The sequence below is a fragment of the Mustela lutreola genome, chromosome 4, assembly GCF_030435805.1.
Source record: "Mustela lutreola isolate mMusLut2 chromosome 4, mMusLut2.pri, whole genome shotgun sequence".
Taxonomy (NCBI): domain Eukaryota; kingdom Metazoa; phylum Chordata; class Mammalia; order Carnivora; family Mustelidae; genus Mustela; species Mustela lutreola.
Window position 1 is genome coordinate 331,038 of NC_081293.1, and position 18,385 is coordinate 349,422.

Genomic DNA, 18,385 nt, shown 5'->3' on the forward strand with positions numbered 1-18,385 from the left:
AATGAAATGTCTGAAGTAATTTCAACAAACAGAATTTTTTAAAGAATCAAATAGAAATTCTGGAATTAAAAAACAATCACTAAAACTTAAAAATTCAGTAGAGGGTTCAGTAGAAGACACATCTAAGCACTTACTATCTTTAAGTTAGATCCACTCTTAAAGATGGGTCAGTAGAAATTGTCCAAGGAGGACGTCCTAGAGGCCAGTGTCACCCTGACGGCAGAGGCAAAGACACTACAAGGAAAAGAAAAGCATAGACTAGTATTCCTCATGAACACTGACAACAGATTCTTAATAAAATATTAAAACACATAAAAAGGAATTTATTTTAGGAAGGCAAAACTGATTTAATATTCAAAGATGAATTACTATGTTGCACTATACTGATAAAATGAAGGACAGAGGGGCACCTGGGTGGCTCAGTGGGTTAAGCCTCTGCCTTCGGCTCAGGTCATGATCTCAGGGTCCTAGGATCGAGCCCCCCCAAAAAATGAAGGACAGAGAACACATGAGCATTTTAATAGACGCAGAAAAGGAATCTGACAAAGTCCAGTTCCCACTTATGATAAAGCTGGAACTAGGAACTGTTCTAGGAACATGCCTGATGAGGAGGCCTGTACAAGACACCACAGCAAACCCGAATTCAGTGTAGGACTGACAGCTTTCTCCCTAAGACTGGGTTGGATATGAAGACGCGGCTCTTCAGCGCCGTACAGTCGATGCCAAGCAGTGGGGCAAGAGAAGAAAACCGCTTGAACTGGAATGGAAAAGTAAAACCGTCTTTATTTGAGGAGGATGTGATCCCATATTTAGAAAAGTTCTAAGGAATCCAAAAAGAAGTTACTAAAAATAAATAAACGAGTATCAAGATCTCAGGCTATAGGATCAATATACAAAAATCAGTTGTCTTTATTCACTAGCAATGAAAAATTTTATTGAAATTATGGGAAAAGTTGATTCATAATAACACTGGAAACAATGAAATAATAAGAATAAATCTAATGAAAGAAGCACAAGACTAGCGCTGAGAGAAGTTACAGATCTAGGGGCGCCTGGGTGGCTCAGTGGGTTAAGCCTCTGCCTTCGGCTCCGGTCCTGATCCCAGGGTCCTGGGATCGAGTCCCGCATCGGGCTCTCTGCTCAGCAGGGAGCCTGCTTCCTCCTCTCTCTCTGTCTGCCCCCCTGCCTACTTGTGATCTCTCTATGTCAAATAAATAAATAAAATCTTTAAAAAAAAAAAGAAGAAGAAGTTACAGATCTAAACACATGTGTGGGACGCTCGGGGGGCTCCATGGGGTAAGTGTCCGACTCTTGATCTCAGCTCAGATCTCGAGCTCAGGGTTGTGAGTTCAAACCCCACACTGGGCTCCATGCTGGGTGGAGCCTTTTTTTGAAAAAAAAATCAAAATGCATCATTTTTAAATGTAAAGCCTGAAATTATAAAACCCCTGGAAGAAAATAAACGAGAAAATTTTCATCACTTTGGGTTAGATAAAGAGTTCTTAAATACAACATCAAAAGCATGGTACATAAAAGAAAAAATGGATGTTGGACCTCATCAAAATGACCAACTTCTGCACTTCAGAAGACACCACCAAGAAAGTGAAAAGACACATCATAAACTGTGAGACACTGTTTGTGAATCATCTATTTGATAAAGGACTTGTATCCAGAATATATAAAGAGTTCTTACAACTCAATAATAAGACAAAAATACCCAACTGAAAAATATTTGGAATATTTGAACAGGTATTTCACCAAAAATATATAAGTGGCTAATAAAACCATAAAGAGATGCTCAGCTAGCTTCATTCGTTATTAATATCATTAGTTTGATAACTAATTCGTTATTAGAATCAGGTTCAAAACACAGTGCGATATCACTACATGCCCACAAGGTCGGCGTTAGGGCAGAATTGTTTCCCCCAAAATTCCTATGTTGAAGTTCTCATCTTCAGCACCTTCAAATGTGGTTGTATTTGGAAATGGGATCTTTAAAGAGATCATTAAGTTAAAATGGGGTTCTCTGGGGGGGCACCTGACTGGCTCGGTCAGGGGAGCATGCGGCTCTTGACCTTGGAGTCCTGAGTTCAAGCCCCAGCTTGGGTGTAGAGATTACTTAAATGAATGAACTTGAAAAAAAAAAAAATGAGGTCATATGGGTGGGCCAAATCCATTCTGATTAGCGTCCTTATAAGAAGAGGAGATGACCGCAGGCACACACAGCGGGGCGGCCGTCTGAAGACAAGCCAGAGAGAGAAGCCTCGGAGGAAACCAGCCCTGCCCTTGGCATCAAGCTTGAAGCCTCCAGCATCGCAGGGAACCCACGGCGTGGCCAACCCAGTCCGTGGCACTCGGCCATGGTGGCCCTAGCTGACAACCACAGATGGCCATCTGGCATTAGCAAAAAGACAGTAACAAGTATTAGCAGGAGGTGGAGAGAGTGGAACCCTTAGACATTTCCGGTGCCAGTGTAAAATGGTGCAGCCCCGTTGGGAAAAGGTTAGCATTTTCTTTTTTTTTTTTTTTTAAGATTTATTTTTATTTATTTATTTGACAGAGAGAGAGATCAGAAGTAGGCAGAGAGGCAGGAAGAGAGAGAGGAAGGGAAGCAGACTCCCTGCTGAGCAGAGAGCCCGATGCGGGACTCGATCCCAGGACCCTGAGATCATGACCTGAGCAGAAGGCAGCGGCTTAACCCACTGAGCCACCCAGGCGCCCCAAGGTTAGCATTTTCTTAAAAATTCAACCTAAGCTACCATCTGGCCTAGCAATTCCACTCTTAGGTACCCACCCAGAGAAGTGAGGCCAATGTCCACACAAACACACGGAGGACGTTCCCAGCAACACCGTCTACTGTAGACAAAGCTGGAGACTGTCCAGGTGCCCACCGGTGGATAAAAGGGGCCCAGCCAGACCGTGGCTTTATTTACATTTTATTCAGCAGCAGAAGGGGCCAGTCGCTGGTAACATGCTGTATTCCATCAGCTCGGAGCCGGGGATGTGGAGCCCGACCCCAGCCAGGCGGAGCGCCGCACTCCATGGCCTACCTAATGCCTAGAAATGCCTTCTCTAAGGGGGCGCGGCGCAGGGGCTCAGGCACAACGGTGCCCAAGAAGGCCAGGCTTGCCCCGGGAACGCGGACGGCCCCGGGGCTTCAGGCGCTGAGACATGAGGAGGAGGCCTTCCTCTCGGGGTGTGAAGGCCAAACCAAGGCGAGCAAGAAGGAAAGTCTGAGCACCTGACCAAGGCCGGGGGTGGAGGGTGGGCGGCAGCCCGGATACCTCCAGGCGGAGAAGCCGCCCAGGCTCGGCTGGCCAGGGTGTGCGCTCCCCTGCAGTGAGGTGGTGTGAGTGTGTGATGTGTGCGTAGTAGGCTTTGCCCCCCCCACCCCGCACAGCTCGAGTGGGAAGTGGGAAGGGGGGGCGCAGTGGGGGCGCAGCGGGGCGGCAGACGCAAATGCTCACGTCCCTCCGCCTGCGTCTCCAGGCAACAGCAGCCTCGGTCTCGGCTCGGCCCCTCCCCCGCCCCGCCCCGGCTGCGAAGCGTCTGGAACCGCATCCTTCCTCCGCATCCTCGTCCTGCGACCGCATCGTGCAGCAGCTGCCGTTGGAGCCGCCTGTGAGCCATTTCCACCTTTCTCCTTGTGGAGCGGGGACAAGGGGGGCCGAGTGTGTGCAGGGGAGTGTGCACGGGTGTGTGAGCTACGTGTACAGGTGCGTGTGCGGTGCGTGTGCGAGATGCGTATGCAGGGATGGGGGGAGTCACTGCGCCTGACCCAATGGCGGCCAGGTCGAGCCGGGGTCCTCCCTTGGGGTCTCGGCTGACGGGAGCGGGGAAGCTGTCCCCAGGCCTCCCGGACGATCGGGGGCCTCCGCGGGGTGAGCCACTGCCCGGACCTTCCTGAAGAACCGTAGGTATCCAGCCTTGCACAGACCCGACGGCTGCCCGGATCTCCGCACAGTGGGGCAGCTCGGCGGGCGCGCTGGGGGTGGGGGGGTCGGACTGCTGAACATCAAGGCGCCCGCCACGGTCTGAGAGAGACACTGGGAGGGGGGCGTCCCCGAGGTGGGGAGGGGGTGCCGGTTCCAGAATCCGTTCAGCTCTGTCTGAGGGTGGGAGAGACCTGGGGCCGGGGGGAGTGGCGGGGGGTGGGCGGCGGGGCGCGGAGGCACAAGGCGGCGGAGGCACAGATCACGGAGAAGCTCTGCTGGCACCGACAGCGGGGTGGCCGTGGCGGGGGCGGCTGGTGGCGGTCAGGAGGCAGGCAGAGGGGTCTTTCTCCAGAACCACCTGCCGCAGCCCCAGGACGCGGGGCCACAGGTGGCTGGTGTGTGGGAAGCCGAAGCTGGGGGCCGCCCCGCGCTTCTCCTCCCAGGAGCCCTCCTCCGTGGGCTGCGCTCGCAGTTCACCTACCCTTGAACCAAAAGCCGAACCCAGGACCGGCCCCAGGGCTGCGGCTGGGGCGGGGGGCGGGGTGTAGGGGCGCGGGGGCGGAGGCGCGTGCTCCGCTGGCTTTCAGCAAAGCACGCAGTGCCCTGCGCTCCGCAGTGACATGCACGCTCCCGACAGGCGCGGGACGCTCGCGCCCAGCCCGCACAAGCCCGCGCCCCTGCGCACGGGCGCGCGCCCTCCTGCGTGACGCAGCAGACGAGGGGGGCGGTGAACGCGAGTCCGCGCCCGCGGATCTGCCGCGGGGTTTCTGTAGTGCGCTCAGCTCAGGGCCCTCGTCCCGCCTCTCCCTGCGTGCGTCGGTCCGTCCGCACAGCCTCCCCACCTGTCCCTTGCCCCCTCCCCAAACATCGGAGAGGAGCCTACACCGCCCCCACCCACGAGTCCACGGGGTGGGGAGCAGATGAGCCGCTGGAGAAGACTATTACAGCGCAGGGCGGACGGGGGGCAGCGGGAGGAGAGGGGGCGAACCCCTAGTCCGCGGAGCTGTGTCTGTGGTGTGAATGAGCCCAGCCAGCCTCCCCGGAGGCCCCCATGACTCAGCAAGGGAGATGAATTCGGGGGCAGGGGGGGTCGCACCCGCAGCCCAGCCCCTTCCCCGGCATTCTGCTTGGGGCACGAGGCCTGGAACCAGACGCGCAGAGTCCAGAAGGCCCCAAATGGCTCCTTTCCTTCATGAAGATGTGTCATCCCCGGCTCCGTTTCCATGGAAACCCGCGGTGACGTAACACAGACGTCACGCCTTGTCGGAGGAGTTGGAGCTTAGGTTTGGCTGTAGAGGACCCCAGAGGCGGAGCTCCTGGTAGGAGGAGGCCTCCTGTGGGGAGACTGGGCAGACCCGGGCCAGCCTTCCAGCGGGCGTGGCCACCAACCCGAGTGGCGGAGCTGCGGGGCTGCGGGGCTGCGGGGCTGCGGGGCTGCGGGGCTGCGGGGCAGGGGGGCTGGGGGCGGTCACGCACTCTGCCCCTCCGCGCTCTCCCCTGCGGATGGCAGGCTGGACTGGTGAGCCGCGGGGGCACTGACACCAGAAGGCCCCCGGCCCCCTCGCACTGGAGTGGCACACCCCTCCCGCCCCTGCGGAGCTCCTCCAGCCCTGGCCACTTGCCGCTCCCCCACCCCACCCCTCCCTGCCGTCCCTACCTCCGTGTCCCTACCTCCGTGGCACCTTGCCGGCGCTTCTGAGCCTTTTTCCTCCTCGCGCTGGAAAGCCCGACCTCTTCATATTTGTACTCCGATGGCCCCGGGTCCATCTCTGCCTCACAGAGAGGGGACCTTGTCGCGGGGTCCGCGTGAAGAATAACCCATCACCCGCCTGTCCGGCAGGTGCGGAGGCGTCCGTGAGTCCTCCCCAGGCCGCTCCCCTGCCAACTCCTCAGGGAAAGTTCTCCAGCCAGGGAGTGGAGTTGGGGGCGCTTTGCTGACCTGTAAGGGCCCTGGGCCTGGCGCATAAATCCAAGGGAGGGCCCCAGCTCAGGGCCCCAAGGGGACATTCCTCCGTGGCGGGAAGCCCACGAGGGGGTGGCCCCTCTTGCCCAGCCGGCCGCATCTCGCAGGGCCCACAGTGCGGCTCCTGCTACCCGCCCCCCCGCCCACCCCCATCCTCCACAGCCCTCATCTCCCTGCCCAGCACTGGGCACACTCTCCATCCCGGCATCTCTCTGCTCTGGGTGGGAGCTCCCCCGTCCTGTAGCCCCACCCTGCTTGTCCTGGCGTCTGGGTTGTGAGAGGCTGGGTCACCTCTGGGCCTGGTGGGCACCTGTGCTGGGGGGGAGGGGGAGAGGTGTTTGGGGCTTCAGAGGCACAGCAGTCTTTGCAGGATGGGTGCAGGCGGTGGCCAGGGAGGGGAGCACAGCCCCTGGGGCTCTGCCCTTGAGTCCTCACAAGGAAGGTAGTCGAGGGACAACCAGGCCACCATGGCCAAGGGGCTCACTTTCTCTGTTCAGGCGAAAGTCAGGGTCCAAATCCTGGACTTGGAGGGTATGGGGTAGGTGGGCCTCCGCCACCAACCTGCTGTCCTTTGGTTGTTGGTTTCAATCATTTGGAACACTTTTTGTTGTGAAATACAATGACTATTCAGAAGAGGACATAAAAAAGACGTGCAGCCTGATGATTGAAGGTAAGTGCTCCCCAGTCATCCACCATCGAAGTGAAGACTAGAAATCCCACCTCTCCCCGAAGCTGCTCCCTCCCCCAAAGACCCCCCCCCCCCAGACTCTCCAGACTCAGAAGCAATGAATTCCTCTGGACCTCCAGAGTGCATGTCCCTAATTGCCCGTGATTGCTTCCTAAAGGTTATGGTTAGAGATGGCTTGTTCTTGAAGCTGCCTTTGTGCCTGGCTTCTGTTGGCCTCATCTGGTGGGCTTTGGGGCTGTGCCTGCCCGCAGCTGTGACCCTTCACTGGGTAGGAATGCCTCATCCATTTACTTGCTTTCCTCTGGATGTTGTGCGGTGGTGAGTACTTCTGGGAACAGCGCTGCTCTCCACGCTCGTGCGTGCTGGGTGTCCGCCTGGAGTGAGGGCTGGTCACAGTTGGACACGTGTGGATTATGTGGGTCCACGCCACCTGCATGGCATCCTTTGCTCCTTGAGCTCTCCTGGACTTGGATGGGCTTTGGTGTATCTTAAGCTGGTTCTAATTTGTCTCCCTCATGGACGAATGAGGGGGCAGCTTGTTAGTATCCATGGACATTTGAAATCCTTCGCTGTCCATTTTCCAATTAGGTTTCTCTTTCTTTCTCTTTATCAGCTCGAGCTGTTCTTCACACTCTTTAGACAGACATCTGCCTGTCCTGGCTTCCTTGGGTGGCTGTAATGCATGAGCAGAAGTGGGTGGCTTGAAACAACAGACATTTCTTCTTTGACAGGCGCTGGAGGCAAGAAGCTGGAAATCAAGGGCTGAGAAGGGCTGTGTTCCCTTTGAGGCTCCAGGGAAGGATCCTTTCTGCCTCTGCCAGCTCTGGCAACCCCAGGCATCCCTTCGCTTGTGAATGCTTCCCTCCAACCCCTGCCTCCTTCTGGACATGACCACCTCCCTGTGTGTGTCCAAATTTCCCCCTTCTGTAAGGACACCAGTCAATGGGCTAGGGGCCCGTAATCCAGTATGACGTCATCTTCACTTGGTCTCATCAGCAAGGTCCCTGTTTCCTAGTGAGGTTACACTCACAAGTAGTGGGGGTTAGGACCTGAGCATTTCTGGTAGATGAGCCTCAGGTCCTTTGCCATGACATGTTCCAAATATCTTCTCCACTCTTGCTTTCTGTTTCCATTTTTGAAGGCTATGTTTGGATAAGTGGGAGTTCTTAATTTTAATGTAGTCTTTTTATGGTTGATACTTAATTTTCATATTGAGGAACTCTTCCCTCCCCCAGACCAGGAAAATATTCTCCTGTGTTACTTTCAAGATGCCTTCCCAACTGAGGCATACCCACCTGGAGTAGATTTCTGTGTGTGCAGAGAGGCAGGGCTTAGGTGCCCTGTTTTCCATGTGGACATCAGTTTATCCACAGGCGGCCATGCCCCCTGCTTTGCACAGCAACTCTGTCACAAGTCCGTGGTCCATGCATGTGTGTGTCACATGGGGCTTTGTGCATCCACATCAGGACCGCACAGCCGTGTAAGCTGGACGCCTGCAGATGAGTCCCCTCTTGCTCATTCACAAGATGTCACATGTGTTCTTGTCCCCAAAATTACGATGTTTGGCGAGTTCACACACACAGAAATTCTGCTGGGCTGTCCACTGGCATTTTTTTTTTAATTTTATTTATTTATTTGACAGAGAGAAATCACAAGTAGATGGAGAGGCAGGCAGAGAGAGAGAGAGAGAGGGAAGCAGGCTCCCTGCTGAGCAGAGAGCCCGATGCGGGACTCAACCCCAGCACCCTGAGATCATGACCTGAGCCCAAGGCAGCGGCTTAACCCACTGAGCCACCCAGGCGCCCTGTCCACTGGCATTTATTCATCCTACAGATACAGTTTGGGGGAAAAGGAACATGTTTAAACTTGGAACCTCCCAAAATCCATGACCGTTTTGTTCCCCACTTATTAAGGAAGTTGGGTCTCCCTTCGTCTTAGTCAATGATGTCTTGCCTGAGGTCTTCCATGATTTTCCATGTGGGATTCCCCCATTGCCCTGAAGTCTTCTCCTGAGCATTTGACATTTCCAATACCATTTAAATGGAGTCTTTCAAAAGCTTATTTTCTAATTTTTTGTCACCGCTACATAGAAATATAAAAGCCTTGGACGGACCCTGCTGGACTCTCCCTCCAGGCTTGGTCATGGGTCCACAGATTCACGTGGATTTTCTACACACACGACGTCCAGTCCGTGAGCAGTGACTGTATCGCCTGATCTCCAGGCCTTTCCCGTCCGCTTCTCCTCCCCTACAGCCTGGCTCAGACTTCCAGCACCATGGTTTATAGAACTGATAATAAAAGGCCTTTTTATCTCCTTCCTCATCTTGAAGACAAAGCTTTCACTGTTCACAAGCAGTAAGGGTTGGCGTAGGGAATTTTGTGGCTGGCCGTTATCAATCAGATTAAGGACGCCCCTAGAGTGCTAATAGACTTTCAAAATAATAAATGGATGTTGAATCTTGTCAAATACTTTTCCAGATATTATTTTTTTTTAGATTTTATTTATTTATTTGACAGACAGAGATCACAAGTAGGCAGAGAGGCAGGCAGAGAGAGAGAGGAGGAAGCAGGCTCCCTGCTGAGCAGAGAGCCCAATGCGGGACTCGATCCCAGGACCCTGAGATCACGACCCGAGCCGAAGGCAGCGGCCTAACCCACTGAGCCACCCAGATATTATTGAAATTAATCAAATGACTTTTTAAAAAGATCTTACTTCTTTAAGAGAAAGAGAGGTGGGAGAGGGGCAGGGAGAGAGAGAATCTCAAGCAGGTGGTTCCCCACTAAGCAGGGAACCAGATGTGGGCCTCGATCCTGCGACCCTGAGATCATGACCTGAGCTGAAATCCAGAGTCGGACCATGAACCAACGGAGCCCCCAGGCTCCCTGGGGTCATTGTCGTTGAGCAAGGTAGCTGCTCTCAGGGTATGCGCTAGAATCTGCTGGCCGGCGGACTGCGCCAGTGTTGAGTGTCTGGGCATTCACCAGTCAGAGACACCACCCGGTGCCCAACTCTGGGGCCCGTGGGGAGACCAGAAGTCAGGAAGGGACAGAGGCCCAATCTGGCCTCGGAGGAGGGCCTGTCTGCGCGTGGCCTCCCTGCTCTGGCATGATAACACAGAAACTTACCGAGAGAATGCAAGTTCTTCTGGGCATCCTCCCTTTAAGTGTCCACTGGGGCCAGCCTCGCAAGCTCGCGTGGACATCTGCTAGGTGGTGAGCGGGCAGTGACATGTGACTACCTCCAGACAGGACAAGGACCACCGCTCACCATGGTGAAGCTGGGTTGCAGCTTCTCGGGCAAGCCGGGCAAAGACCCCGGGGACCAGGACGGGGTGACCACGGACAGCGTCCCTCTGATCAGCCCCCTGGATGTGAGCCAGCTCCAGCCGCCTTTCCCTGACCAGGTGAGGGCCTCGGCTGGCATGAAGGGCCGTTCCAAGCCTGTCCTGGGAATAGAGGGCCGTGGGCTACGGGTTATTTAGATGTGGTCTCCCCTCAGCACACAGGAGAGCAAGCAGAGGAAGGGCTGGGCTGGGCCAGAACCCTAGTTGGCCACAGGCTCTCTGTGCGAACTGGTCAGCTCTCCAGCTGGTCACCCAGAGTCACCTGTGCACTGTGAGGGGGGGACTGGCTGCAGGCTGACCGTCAGGACTCACATGCCATCTTGCAGACAGTGCCCAACACATGGTGCCACCCGGCAGGGTCTCCGCAAGGAAGATGCCTTCCCTGCGGGCCCGAGGCAGGGTGCTTGGGCCGTGACTGAGAGAGCGCAGCTTTTGGAGGAATCTGGAGGAAGCAGGCCCAGCTCTGGAGTGGCCCTGCCTCACCCCACCTGCGCTCTGGAGTGTGACCATCACCAGGAGTTGTCCCAGCAGGAGGGCAGGCGGCAGCCATCTGTACCCACATCAGTCAACTTTCGTCTGGGGACCACGGGGTGGGGACCTCAGGCGTTGACAGGTGTGCCCCACCCATTGGCCGAGGGCAGTTCTCCAGGGATCTAGGCAGGCTTCAGTGGTGTCTGCTCTAGTGCTGGACCCTGTTCTCGACAGACAGGTGGGCCCACTGTTTGCCCTTGGGAGCTCACACAGCACTTGCCTGGGCCACATCGTGGTAGGGGCCTCGAGACTCTGGGAGCCAGAGGGGGAGGTGTACTTCCTGGAGGAAGGAGCCGAGCTGTGGAACAGCTACGGGGCAGTCCTAGCAGGGAGAGCTGACACCCTTAGAACTGAAGGCAGTCAGCAGATTGAGGGGCTCCATCTGTGGGCCCCCAGGCCGCCATGGCCCAGCAGGCATCCAGCATCCCTCTTCCCCTAGTCTTGGCTTGTAACCAGGGGAGCCTAGCCCACTAGACAGTCCTGGTGGCTGGGCAGCACCCACACCACTGCCGGGCAGCGGCCCCCTGCACCCCTCCTAGTCCTCCCCATTTAGGGTCTTCCTGGGTCACCTCTCTCTGCAGGTGGTTATCAAGACGCAGACGGAATATCAGCTTTCCTCCCCGGACCAGCCAAAGAAGTTCCCTGACCTGGAGGCCCAGAAGCTGGCCTGTAACCACCCAGAGGAAGGGCGCAGGGTAACCCCCCCAACCCCGTCCCATGCTGCCCAGTGGTCACTTCCAGGGGGAGGCAGGGCAGGGGAGATGGGGAGGGTGGAGCAGCTGCAGGCACGGAGCCCAGACACCAGCCAGGTTGGCGGGGGCCCCTTGCTTACTCACCTGCTCTCAGCCCAGTCAGAAGCCTTCCTCCTGCTATAAAGGGGGTGAGGGCAGCAGCTGCCTTCAGACCCGCTGTGCAGAGCCAGTCTAGGCCGCCCCTGCTCCTGCGGGGGCCCCGTTTTTCCCAGGGGTTCACGTGTCCCTTCCTTAGTGACTCGGGTTTGGTGCGCAGGAAGGAAGGTCACTTCTGCCCCCATCTGGCTAATACTTTCTCCTCTCGAAAGGATGGTGTTTGTTCTTTGTAGCATAGCATTTCTAAAGCCGCTTGTTTTCCATCAGTGAAAGCTGCTCCCTCTCCTTTCCTCCCCGGCTTGGAGCTAGAAGCGCCCCTGCCCCTAGGGGCCAGTGAGCCCCTGATGCTGCCCTTGCCCTCGCCAGGCTTCACAACCCCCGCGACAGCGTCCTTCTTTCACCCGCCCCGCAGCTGCCCACGGCGCGGATGATCGCCTTTGCCATGGCGCTGCTGGGCTGTGTCCTAATCATGTACAAGGCCATCTGGTATGACCAGTTCACCTGCCCCGACGGCTTCCTGCTTCGGGTAAGGCCTGGCGAGCAGCGGGACCGCTTGGGGAGTGGGGCAGTCCAGGCCGACCGGGCGGAGTGTCCCCGCCCCGTGTCCCCGCTGCCTGCCCTCCCCCCGCCCCGAGGGAAGACCCCCTCCGGCGCCGCCCCTGACCCGCCCCCTCCCGCAGCACAAGATCTGCACCCCGCTGACCCTGGAGATGTACTACACCGAGATGGACCCCGAGCGCCACCGCAGCATCCTGGCGGCCATCGGGGCCTACCCGCTGAGCCGCAAGCACGGCACCGAGACGCCCTCGGCCTGGGGGGAGAGCTACCGCGCCGTCAAGGAAGGGCCCAAGGCGCCCACCCAGGCGGGCGCGGCGGGGGCGGCGGCGGCGGCGGCGGCGGCGGGGGCGGGGTCGGGGCCGGCCACCGAGCCCCCCAGCAAGGTCGCCGCGCCGGGAGAGAAAGAGGCGGCGCGGAAGGCGGCCGGCAGCGCCCCGCCCCCGGCCCCGCAGTGATGGCCTCGGCGCCTGCAGCCCGGGTAGGTGTGCTGGGGGCCGGGCGGGGACTGATGGGTGGCGTAGTGTGTGTGCGGGGGGGGGGGGGGGGGGCGGGTGATGGAGGGGGGATGCCGGGTGAACTGGAAGCGGAGGTGGGGGGGGTGTCCCGCGACCTGGAAGCGAAGGGGCGGGGGGCTCAGCCACGCGCTCCTAACCACGCAGGTGGGCGGTGGGGGGGTCACCTGCCCGCCTCGCAGCGCGGCTCTCGCCCCTCCTCCCCTCTGTCTTGGCAGCGCCCCGCCGGCACCTGTGACCGCCCTCGCCCGCCGCTCTCCCGCGCTGTGGTCGTGCTCCTGCTTCCAGAACTCGCTGATGCCCCTGCCCCCAGCCCGAGCTTGTAGCTCTGTTGCTTTTCTCTAAGTAAAGATTCACATCCGCCTGGGTCTCGTGTTTGTCCTGAGCATCCTCCGACCCGCGGGTCTCTTCCCTGTCTCTTTCCTTTCCTGCCGTCTGTCTCCCGCGACTGCCCAGAGGGACCCCTGAAGGATCCCGAAGAGCCGCGTGGACGGGCAGGGAGCCAGCCTGGGCGCCAAGACCCAGCGTGGACTGTGCTTTGTGTGGTCCATTGCTGGGCTCGCTGCAAAGAAATAAGCTGTTCAGGGAATCCTCTGGGACCTGAGCTCCAGCCCTGACTCCCCCAGCACCCCTGCAGCAGAGCTCCTCCTCCCGCTGCGCCTGCACACACACACCCCCACCCCCCGGGATTTGACAGGAGCGGCTGAATCCCCCTGTTCTGAGCAAGCAGGCCCGGTTCCTGACCCCAACCCAACCGCCTCGCCCATAGCAGAGAGTCACTGAAGAAATGAGAGAATGCATGGGTCCACAGGGCCCTGGGCCACTGAAGAGGGGACGTGACCCCCTTCCTGGGACATGAGAGGGCTCCCTGCTCCCAGGGCACCCCCACCGCCCACTCCCTTGGAGCTAGAGAGGAGGTGGGAGGTCGTAGGGTGTCGGAGTTAGCAGGAGTCCGTTTACCCAGCCCACAGCACCACCCCTCCCCCTCTGCTTCGGCCCTGTGAAGCCCAGGTCTGCTCCTGCCCGGCTAGGCCTGACCATGGCCCCTACTCCAGTACCTGTCCTCCTCTGAGGCTTTGATCCTAGGCCCCGATACCCCACCTGGTGAGAGGTGAGCTCAGGCCCTAGCACCAAGGGCTGGGATGGGGGTAGGGGGGACACCCTCGGGAGCTCAAGCAAAAGAACCAGACAGGAAAGAGACCGGCCTTTTCAATGGGGCCACCTAGTGTTGGGTGACCTGGGTCAGAGTCCTGGAGGAGGCCCCTCTTGGCCCTAGTGCTGTCCTGTGGGGGGACACAGGGCCCGGCACTCAGACAACGTGAGACCATCCAGCCTCCAGACCAAGGAGGCGAGGTGAGGGGTCTGAGCAGCTATGGAACGGGGGGCAGTGACCAGGAAGCGAGACGGGTGTTCAAGGTGTTCTGAGAAACCACGGACACACTGGAGGCCAGGTGGGGGGCATGGGGGTGGACAGGTCAGGGATGGGCTGTGAGTACTGTGTCCCTCATCACTGGGCTCCTGTCTGTCGAGCCAGCCCTCCATCCATCCATCCACTCACCTGCCAGTCATGACTGTCATCTGAAGATGACAGAGCAGGTACCGGCTCTGTGACTGTCACCTGACCGAAGTGCTTCTGAGCCTTGGGGAGAGAGTCGCCTCTCAACTCTTAAATAGCTCAGTGTGGATTGCCCAAGGAGGGCGTGTTCTTACGTCACTTTGTGCAATGGTCAAAATCAGGAACTTAACTTTGATGCAATACTCTTATTTAATTCATGTTCCTTAGTAATATTTTCCCAACTGTCTCAACAACGTCCTTCATAGCAAAAAAAAGAAAAAAAAAAAAGAACCATCTGGCCTGGGATGCGGTCCAAGAGCCGGCCACACCGTCCTTAGTGGTTTCTCCCCTGGGGCAGCTCAGTCTGTGTGTGGTGACCTTCACGGCGTGAGGCACGCAGGCCGTGTCATCTGTGGCCTGGCCTCAGCTTGCGTGCGTGAAGCGTGTTGTCGCGAGCAGCCGGCGTCTGCGTCCCCAGGAGTGAGGCCGTGTCCCCTCAGTGTCACATGGGTGGGGCGTCAGGAGCCACGTGAGGTCCGCTTGTCCGCCCCGCGGTTGGCTTAGATCACTCTGCTAAGGTGGCTTTGGTGGGCCTCGTGACCTTACCATTTGCCCTTTGGAAATTAATACACGTTTTGTGGGAAGATACTCTCAGACGATGTGAGTATTTTGGTCCTCACCAACCCCCGTTTAGCATCCCCCGGCGATTCTTGTCTGGATCAGTCATGCTGCATTTTCCAAGAGGCGACTGTCTGAATTCAGCATTTTTTCTACTCGTAGCTAGCTGACGTAAAGACGAGCTCTCTCTTCTCCCCTTTCATTTTTGTACGTCAGCGCGGCCCACTGATTCCCATCTTCCGATCGGCTAAACCCATCGTCAGTGTTTGCTTTTGTGTTCACGTTGTTTCGTAGCTGGCTCAGGGCAGTCCGTCTCTGGGCACTTCCTAACTTTCTGGCACGAAGATGCTCCAGGCTTGACTGGTGCCACGGCGGTCTGGGAGCCGGTCGCGGGTGTTCCTCCGGCCCCTCGGTGCATCGGGCCGGCGCGGTCTGTGTGATACATGAGGCATGACGTTCACAGTCACACACGCACGACCTGCGTTTCCCTCCTCTCTGTGCATCTGGGTGTGCACATAGACACACGCACATGGGTGTGCGAGTGTGTGTGCGTGCACGGATCAGTCCCCACGAGTCCACACAGCACGCTCAGACACCTGTAGACTGTGCGCCAACCATGTGCACACATCTCCATGACTTCGGAGTGACGCCTCTAATCCCAACCCCAAAACATCCGGTTCATTCTAGTTCCCCCCTCCCTTACTGATAATGCCCCCCTCCAACACAGAAAAACCTGTTCTCGGTGTATTTGTTTGCTTAGGGTTAGAAAACACGGGCATCCTTTTCAAAACTGGTAAGCCCTAGCATGGGTCTCAGATGCGCAGGACTAGCGTTGGGGCCGCTCTGGAGTCTGTCTTCAGTTTGAGCGCAAAGCTGTAGTTAAACCTCTGTGCTCCTCGCGTCCCTGTGTCTGTGCTGCCCTGCGGACACCCAGCGGACTCACTATGGCGGCTTGCACTGTTTCTGGGTCCTTCCCCATTTTATTGATTGTATCCTACTATTCAGTATGTAAAACATTAACAGGATTCCGACACGGGAGCGGATCCCTCCCGCCCCTGAGGGAAATCAGTTTCCCATTTTATTTGTCCCGTTTGACATTTTTCACTGTAAGGATTTCCCCCACACAAGACAATCAATTCTCCGACACAGCCTGGGTGTCCTGCAATTCAGTCCTATGCCGACATCAACTCCCCAGAACTAGCACAGACCCCACAAGTGGAGGCCTTGGTCTCAGGAGCCCGCCTGATTCCAGCTCCGTCACAAGCGTCAGGTCTTCGGGCCACCCACGTTCCTGTCCCACTCGACCACCGAGTGGGGGGATCACGCCTTGTCTTACGACTTTGAGAACTCCGGAAAGCACTGAGCGGGGTACTCGTTTGTGATGAAGTACACAGCTCAGGGAGAGGCGCCGGCTGTGGGCACAGGCGCACCTCGGAAGCCCCGAGCTCCTTGCCCCAGAGCCTGTCGCCCCTGTTCGCACCCTCCGGCCCCCAGGCCAGGCGGGAGCAGCCTCCACACCACCCAGACCTGTGTCATTCGCGTCAACTCGGGCGTGGCTCTGAGTCATGAAAGTCACCCAGGCTCTCGCGAGATCCCGAGTTTTCGGAGCCCTGCCAAGGGCAAGGGGACAAGGGCCAAGAACATTTTTTATTTTTATTTTATTTTTCTCCAAGATTTTATTTATTTATTTGACGGACAGAGATCACAAGCAGGCAGAGAGGCAGAGAGGGGGGTGGGGAACAGGCTCCCCGCAGAGCAGAGAGCCCGATGCGGGGCTCGATCCCAGGACCCTGAGATCATGACCTGAGCCGAAGGCAGTGGCTTAACCACTGAGCCACCCAGGTGCCCCCAAAGGCAGAGGCTTTAACCCACTGAGCCACCCAGGCGCCCCAAGAACATTTTTTATTGCCACGCGGTCCCTTACAGGCACTGAGAATCACCGGCCGCCGGTGTGAGCGCTCTCCTGGCTCCTGACCCGGCAGGACGGTCCCCCGCCCATTCCCCGCCTGCAGTGAATAATTTTGCGTCTGTGCTCTGTGCTGCAGAGATTTACCTTCGGGGCAAATTCCCTGGAGCAGTCTTGCTGACTTAAAATCTTTTACTTTACAAATGTCATGATTTATACCTGAAAATTCAAACCAGGGCCAGGGAGCAACAATTCCCTCCCCTCAAAGGCCCGTCTGGCTTGAGCGAGAATCGCATGGACGTGAGACAGAGGCGCCGGACAAAGTCAAACCTAACGGCATCCGTCTGTGCGGTCCGGGGAATCAGCAGGCGTGGGGACTTCAAAGTCGTGCAGATGAGGTCCATCTGTCACCTCACAGAAAGGGGTGGCCTGGGACTTGAGAGGAAAGGGTGCTCTTCGCAGGGCGATAAGAAGGGCAGAGGTTTGCCGTGCAGATAGGTCACTCCGATGAGATCGATCTGCTTGTCACCCTTATTTGGGGAAAGACCCCAACTTAATTTCTTCTGTGTCGTTAAGGGGGAACAGGAGTGTGTCTTGGGCCTGCAGGATCTGAAGTGCCCTCAGCACCCAACGACCCCCAGCCTGGCCCGGGCTGAGGGGTCTGTCCTGAACCCCTCCCCCAGCGTCCCCAACCTTTCAAGCTCCGTTTAAAAGCTGACTTGTGGGGCGCCTGGGTGGCTCCGTGGGTTAAGCCGCTGCCTTCGGCTCAGGTCATTATCTCAGGGTCCTGGGATCGAGCCCCGCATCGGGCTCTCTGCTCAGCAGGGAGCCTTCTTCCTCCTCTCTCTCTGCCTGCCTCTCTGCCTACTTGTGATCTCTGTCTGTCAAATAAATAAATAAAATCTTTAAAAAAAAAAAAAAAGCTGACTTGTGAACCCAGTTACGTTTCTGTTAGTGAGTCTTCTCGTGCTCTGTGATCAAAATGCCATTAACTTAATCATCTGATATAGTCAGTCTCTAATTTTTAAAAGACCTTTCACAAACGTGTTGAACTTGATTAACTAGATGTCTTGGGTATTTCAGGCTCTAACCCTGAATGGGTACATCACATTCTCGGCGTTGTGAACGTCGTGTGGACCTGCTACCTGCCCAGCAAGCCTCCGTGAGCACTTGGGAGCTGCTCAGCATCACAGCGAAGTCAGAGCTAGTCAGACCTTGAATGAAACTCTCTCACACTTTATTGCAATAAAGTTTAACCCTTCAAATTTCGAGTTACTGATACTGCTCAGCAGGAGCCAGCAGGACTTCAGGGTGTTCCCAGGGCTCAGGGCAGACCTAGCCAGGCCTGCAGGAAGCAGGCCCGCAGGGCACCGGACAGGCCTCCTGCCCTTGGCCTGGCTCCTTTCTCAGGGTCCCTTGAGTTTTGCTCTCCCCCCAGTTTTACAGAAACCTGTCATAAAAACCCTTGCACAAACCAGAGCCCTGCCCTGCAACCCCGTGTTGTTGACGGCGTAAGATACAATGTCCCAACGCTACAACATTTCCTCCACAAACAGACTGTGTCCACGTTCACGGGCTCCCTGACACAGGACCCCCAGGATGAGGAGATTCAGGACAATGTGAGAAACTGCTCAGAGGGGGAAGAAATGCTGGGCTCTCGGTTCGAGGTCAAACGGGCAGTCACGCACAGGGCACTGTGGTCTTTGGGGCCAGCTGTCCTTCTCCTGGACACGCCGCAGGCACGGGGTGAGTCCTCTGTGAATTAATGCTGTGTCCAGGCCAGGCAGCCCTGGGTAATCAGACGCACGGTCAGCCCTGGTCCCCTGGCGCCCATCCCGGCGCGACCCACATGCGAGGGGGTAATTTAAGCAGGACGTGAGTTTGGCTGGTGTGGGTTCCCCTGTGACCCAGCGGGAAACAGAGCGCG

General features: G+C 57.1%; 1 protein-coding gene across 3 annotated transcripts; it reads left to right on the plus strand.

The window, feature by feature from the left end:
* Positions 1 to 3,472: 3,472 nt before the first annotated feature.
* CALY (calcyon neuron specific vesicular protein) lies at positions 3,473 to 12,747 on the plus strand. Of its 3 annotated transcripts, none has more exons than XM_059172743.1 (6): positions 3,473 to 3,621; positions 9,832 to 9,990; positions 11,043 to 11,156; positions 11,722 to 11,835; positions 11,990 to 12,345; positions 12,598 to 12,747. In XM_059172743.1, the coding sequence occupies exons 2-5, from the start codon at positions 9,856 to 9,858 to the stop codon at positions 12,320 to 12,322; spliced, it is 696 nt and encodes a 231-aa protein (XP_059028726.1). In that variant the 5' UTR covers positions 3,473 to 3,621; positions 9,832 to 9,855; the 3' UTR covers positions 12,323 to 12,345; positions 12,598 to 12,747. The 3 variants fall into 3 exon arrangements, with proteins under 3 accessions (XP_059028726.1, XP_059028725.1, XP_059028727.1); XM_059172742.1 differs by having other exon boundaries at positions 3,588 to 3,716; XM_059172744.1 differs by lacking the exon at positions 3,473 to 3,621 and adding an exon at positions 3,799 to 3,913.
* Positions 12,748 to 18,385: the final 5,638 nt, after the last annotated feature.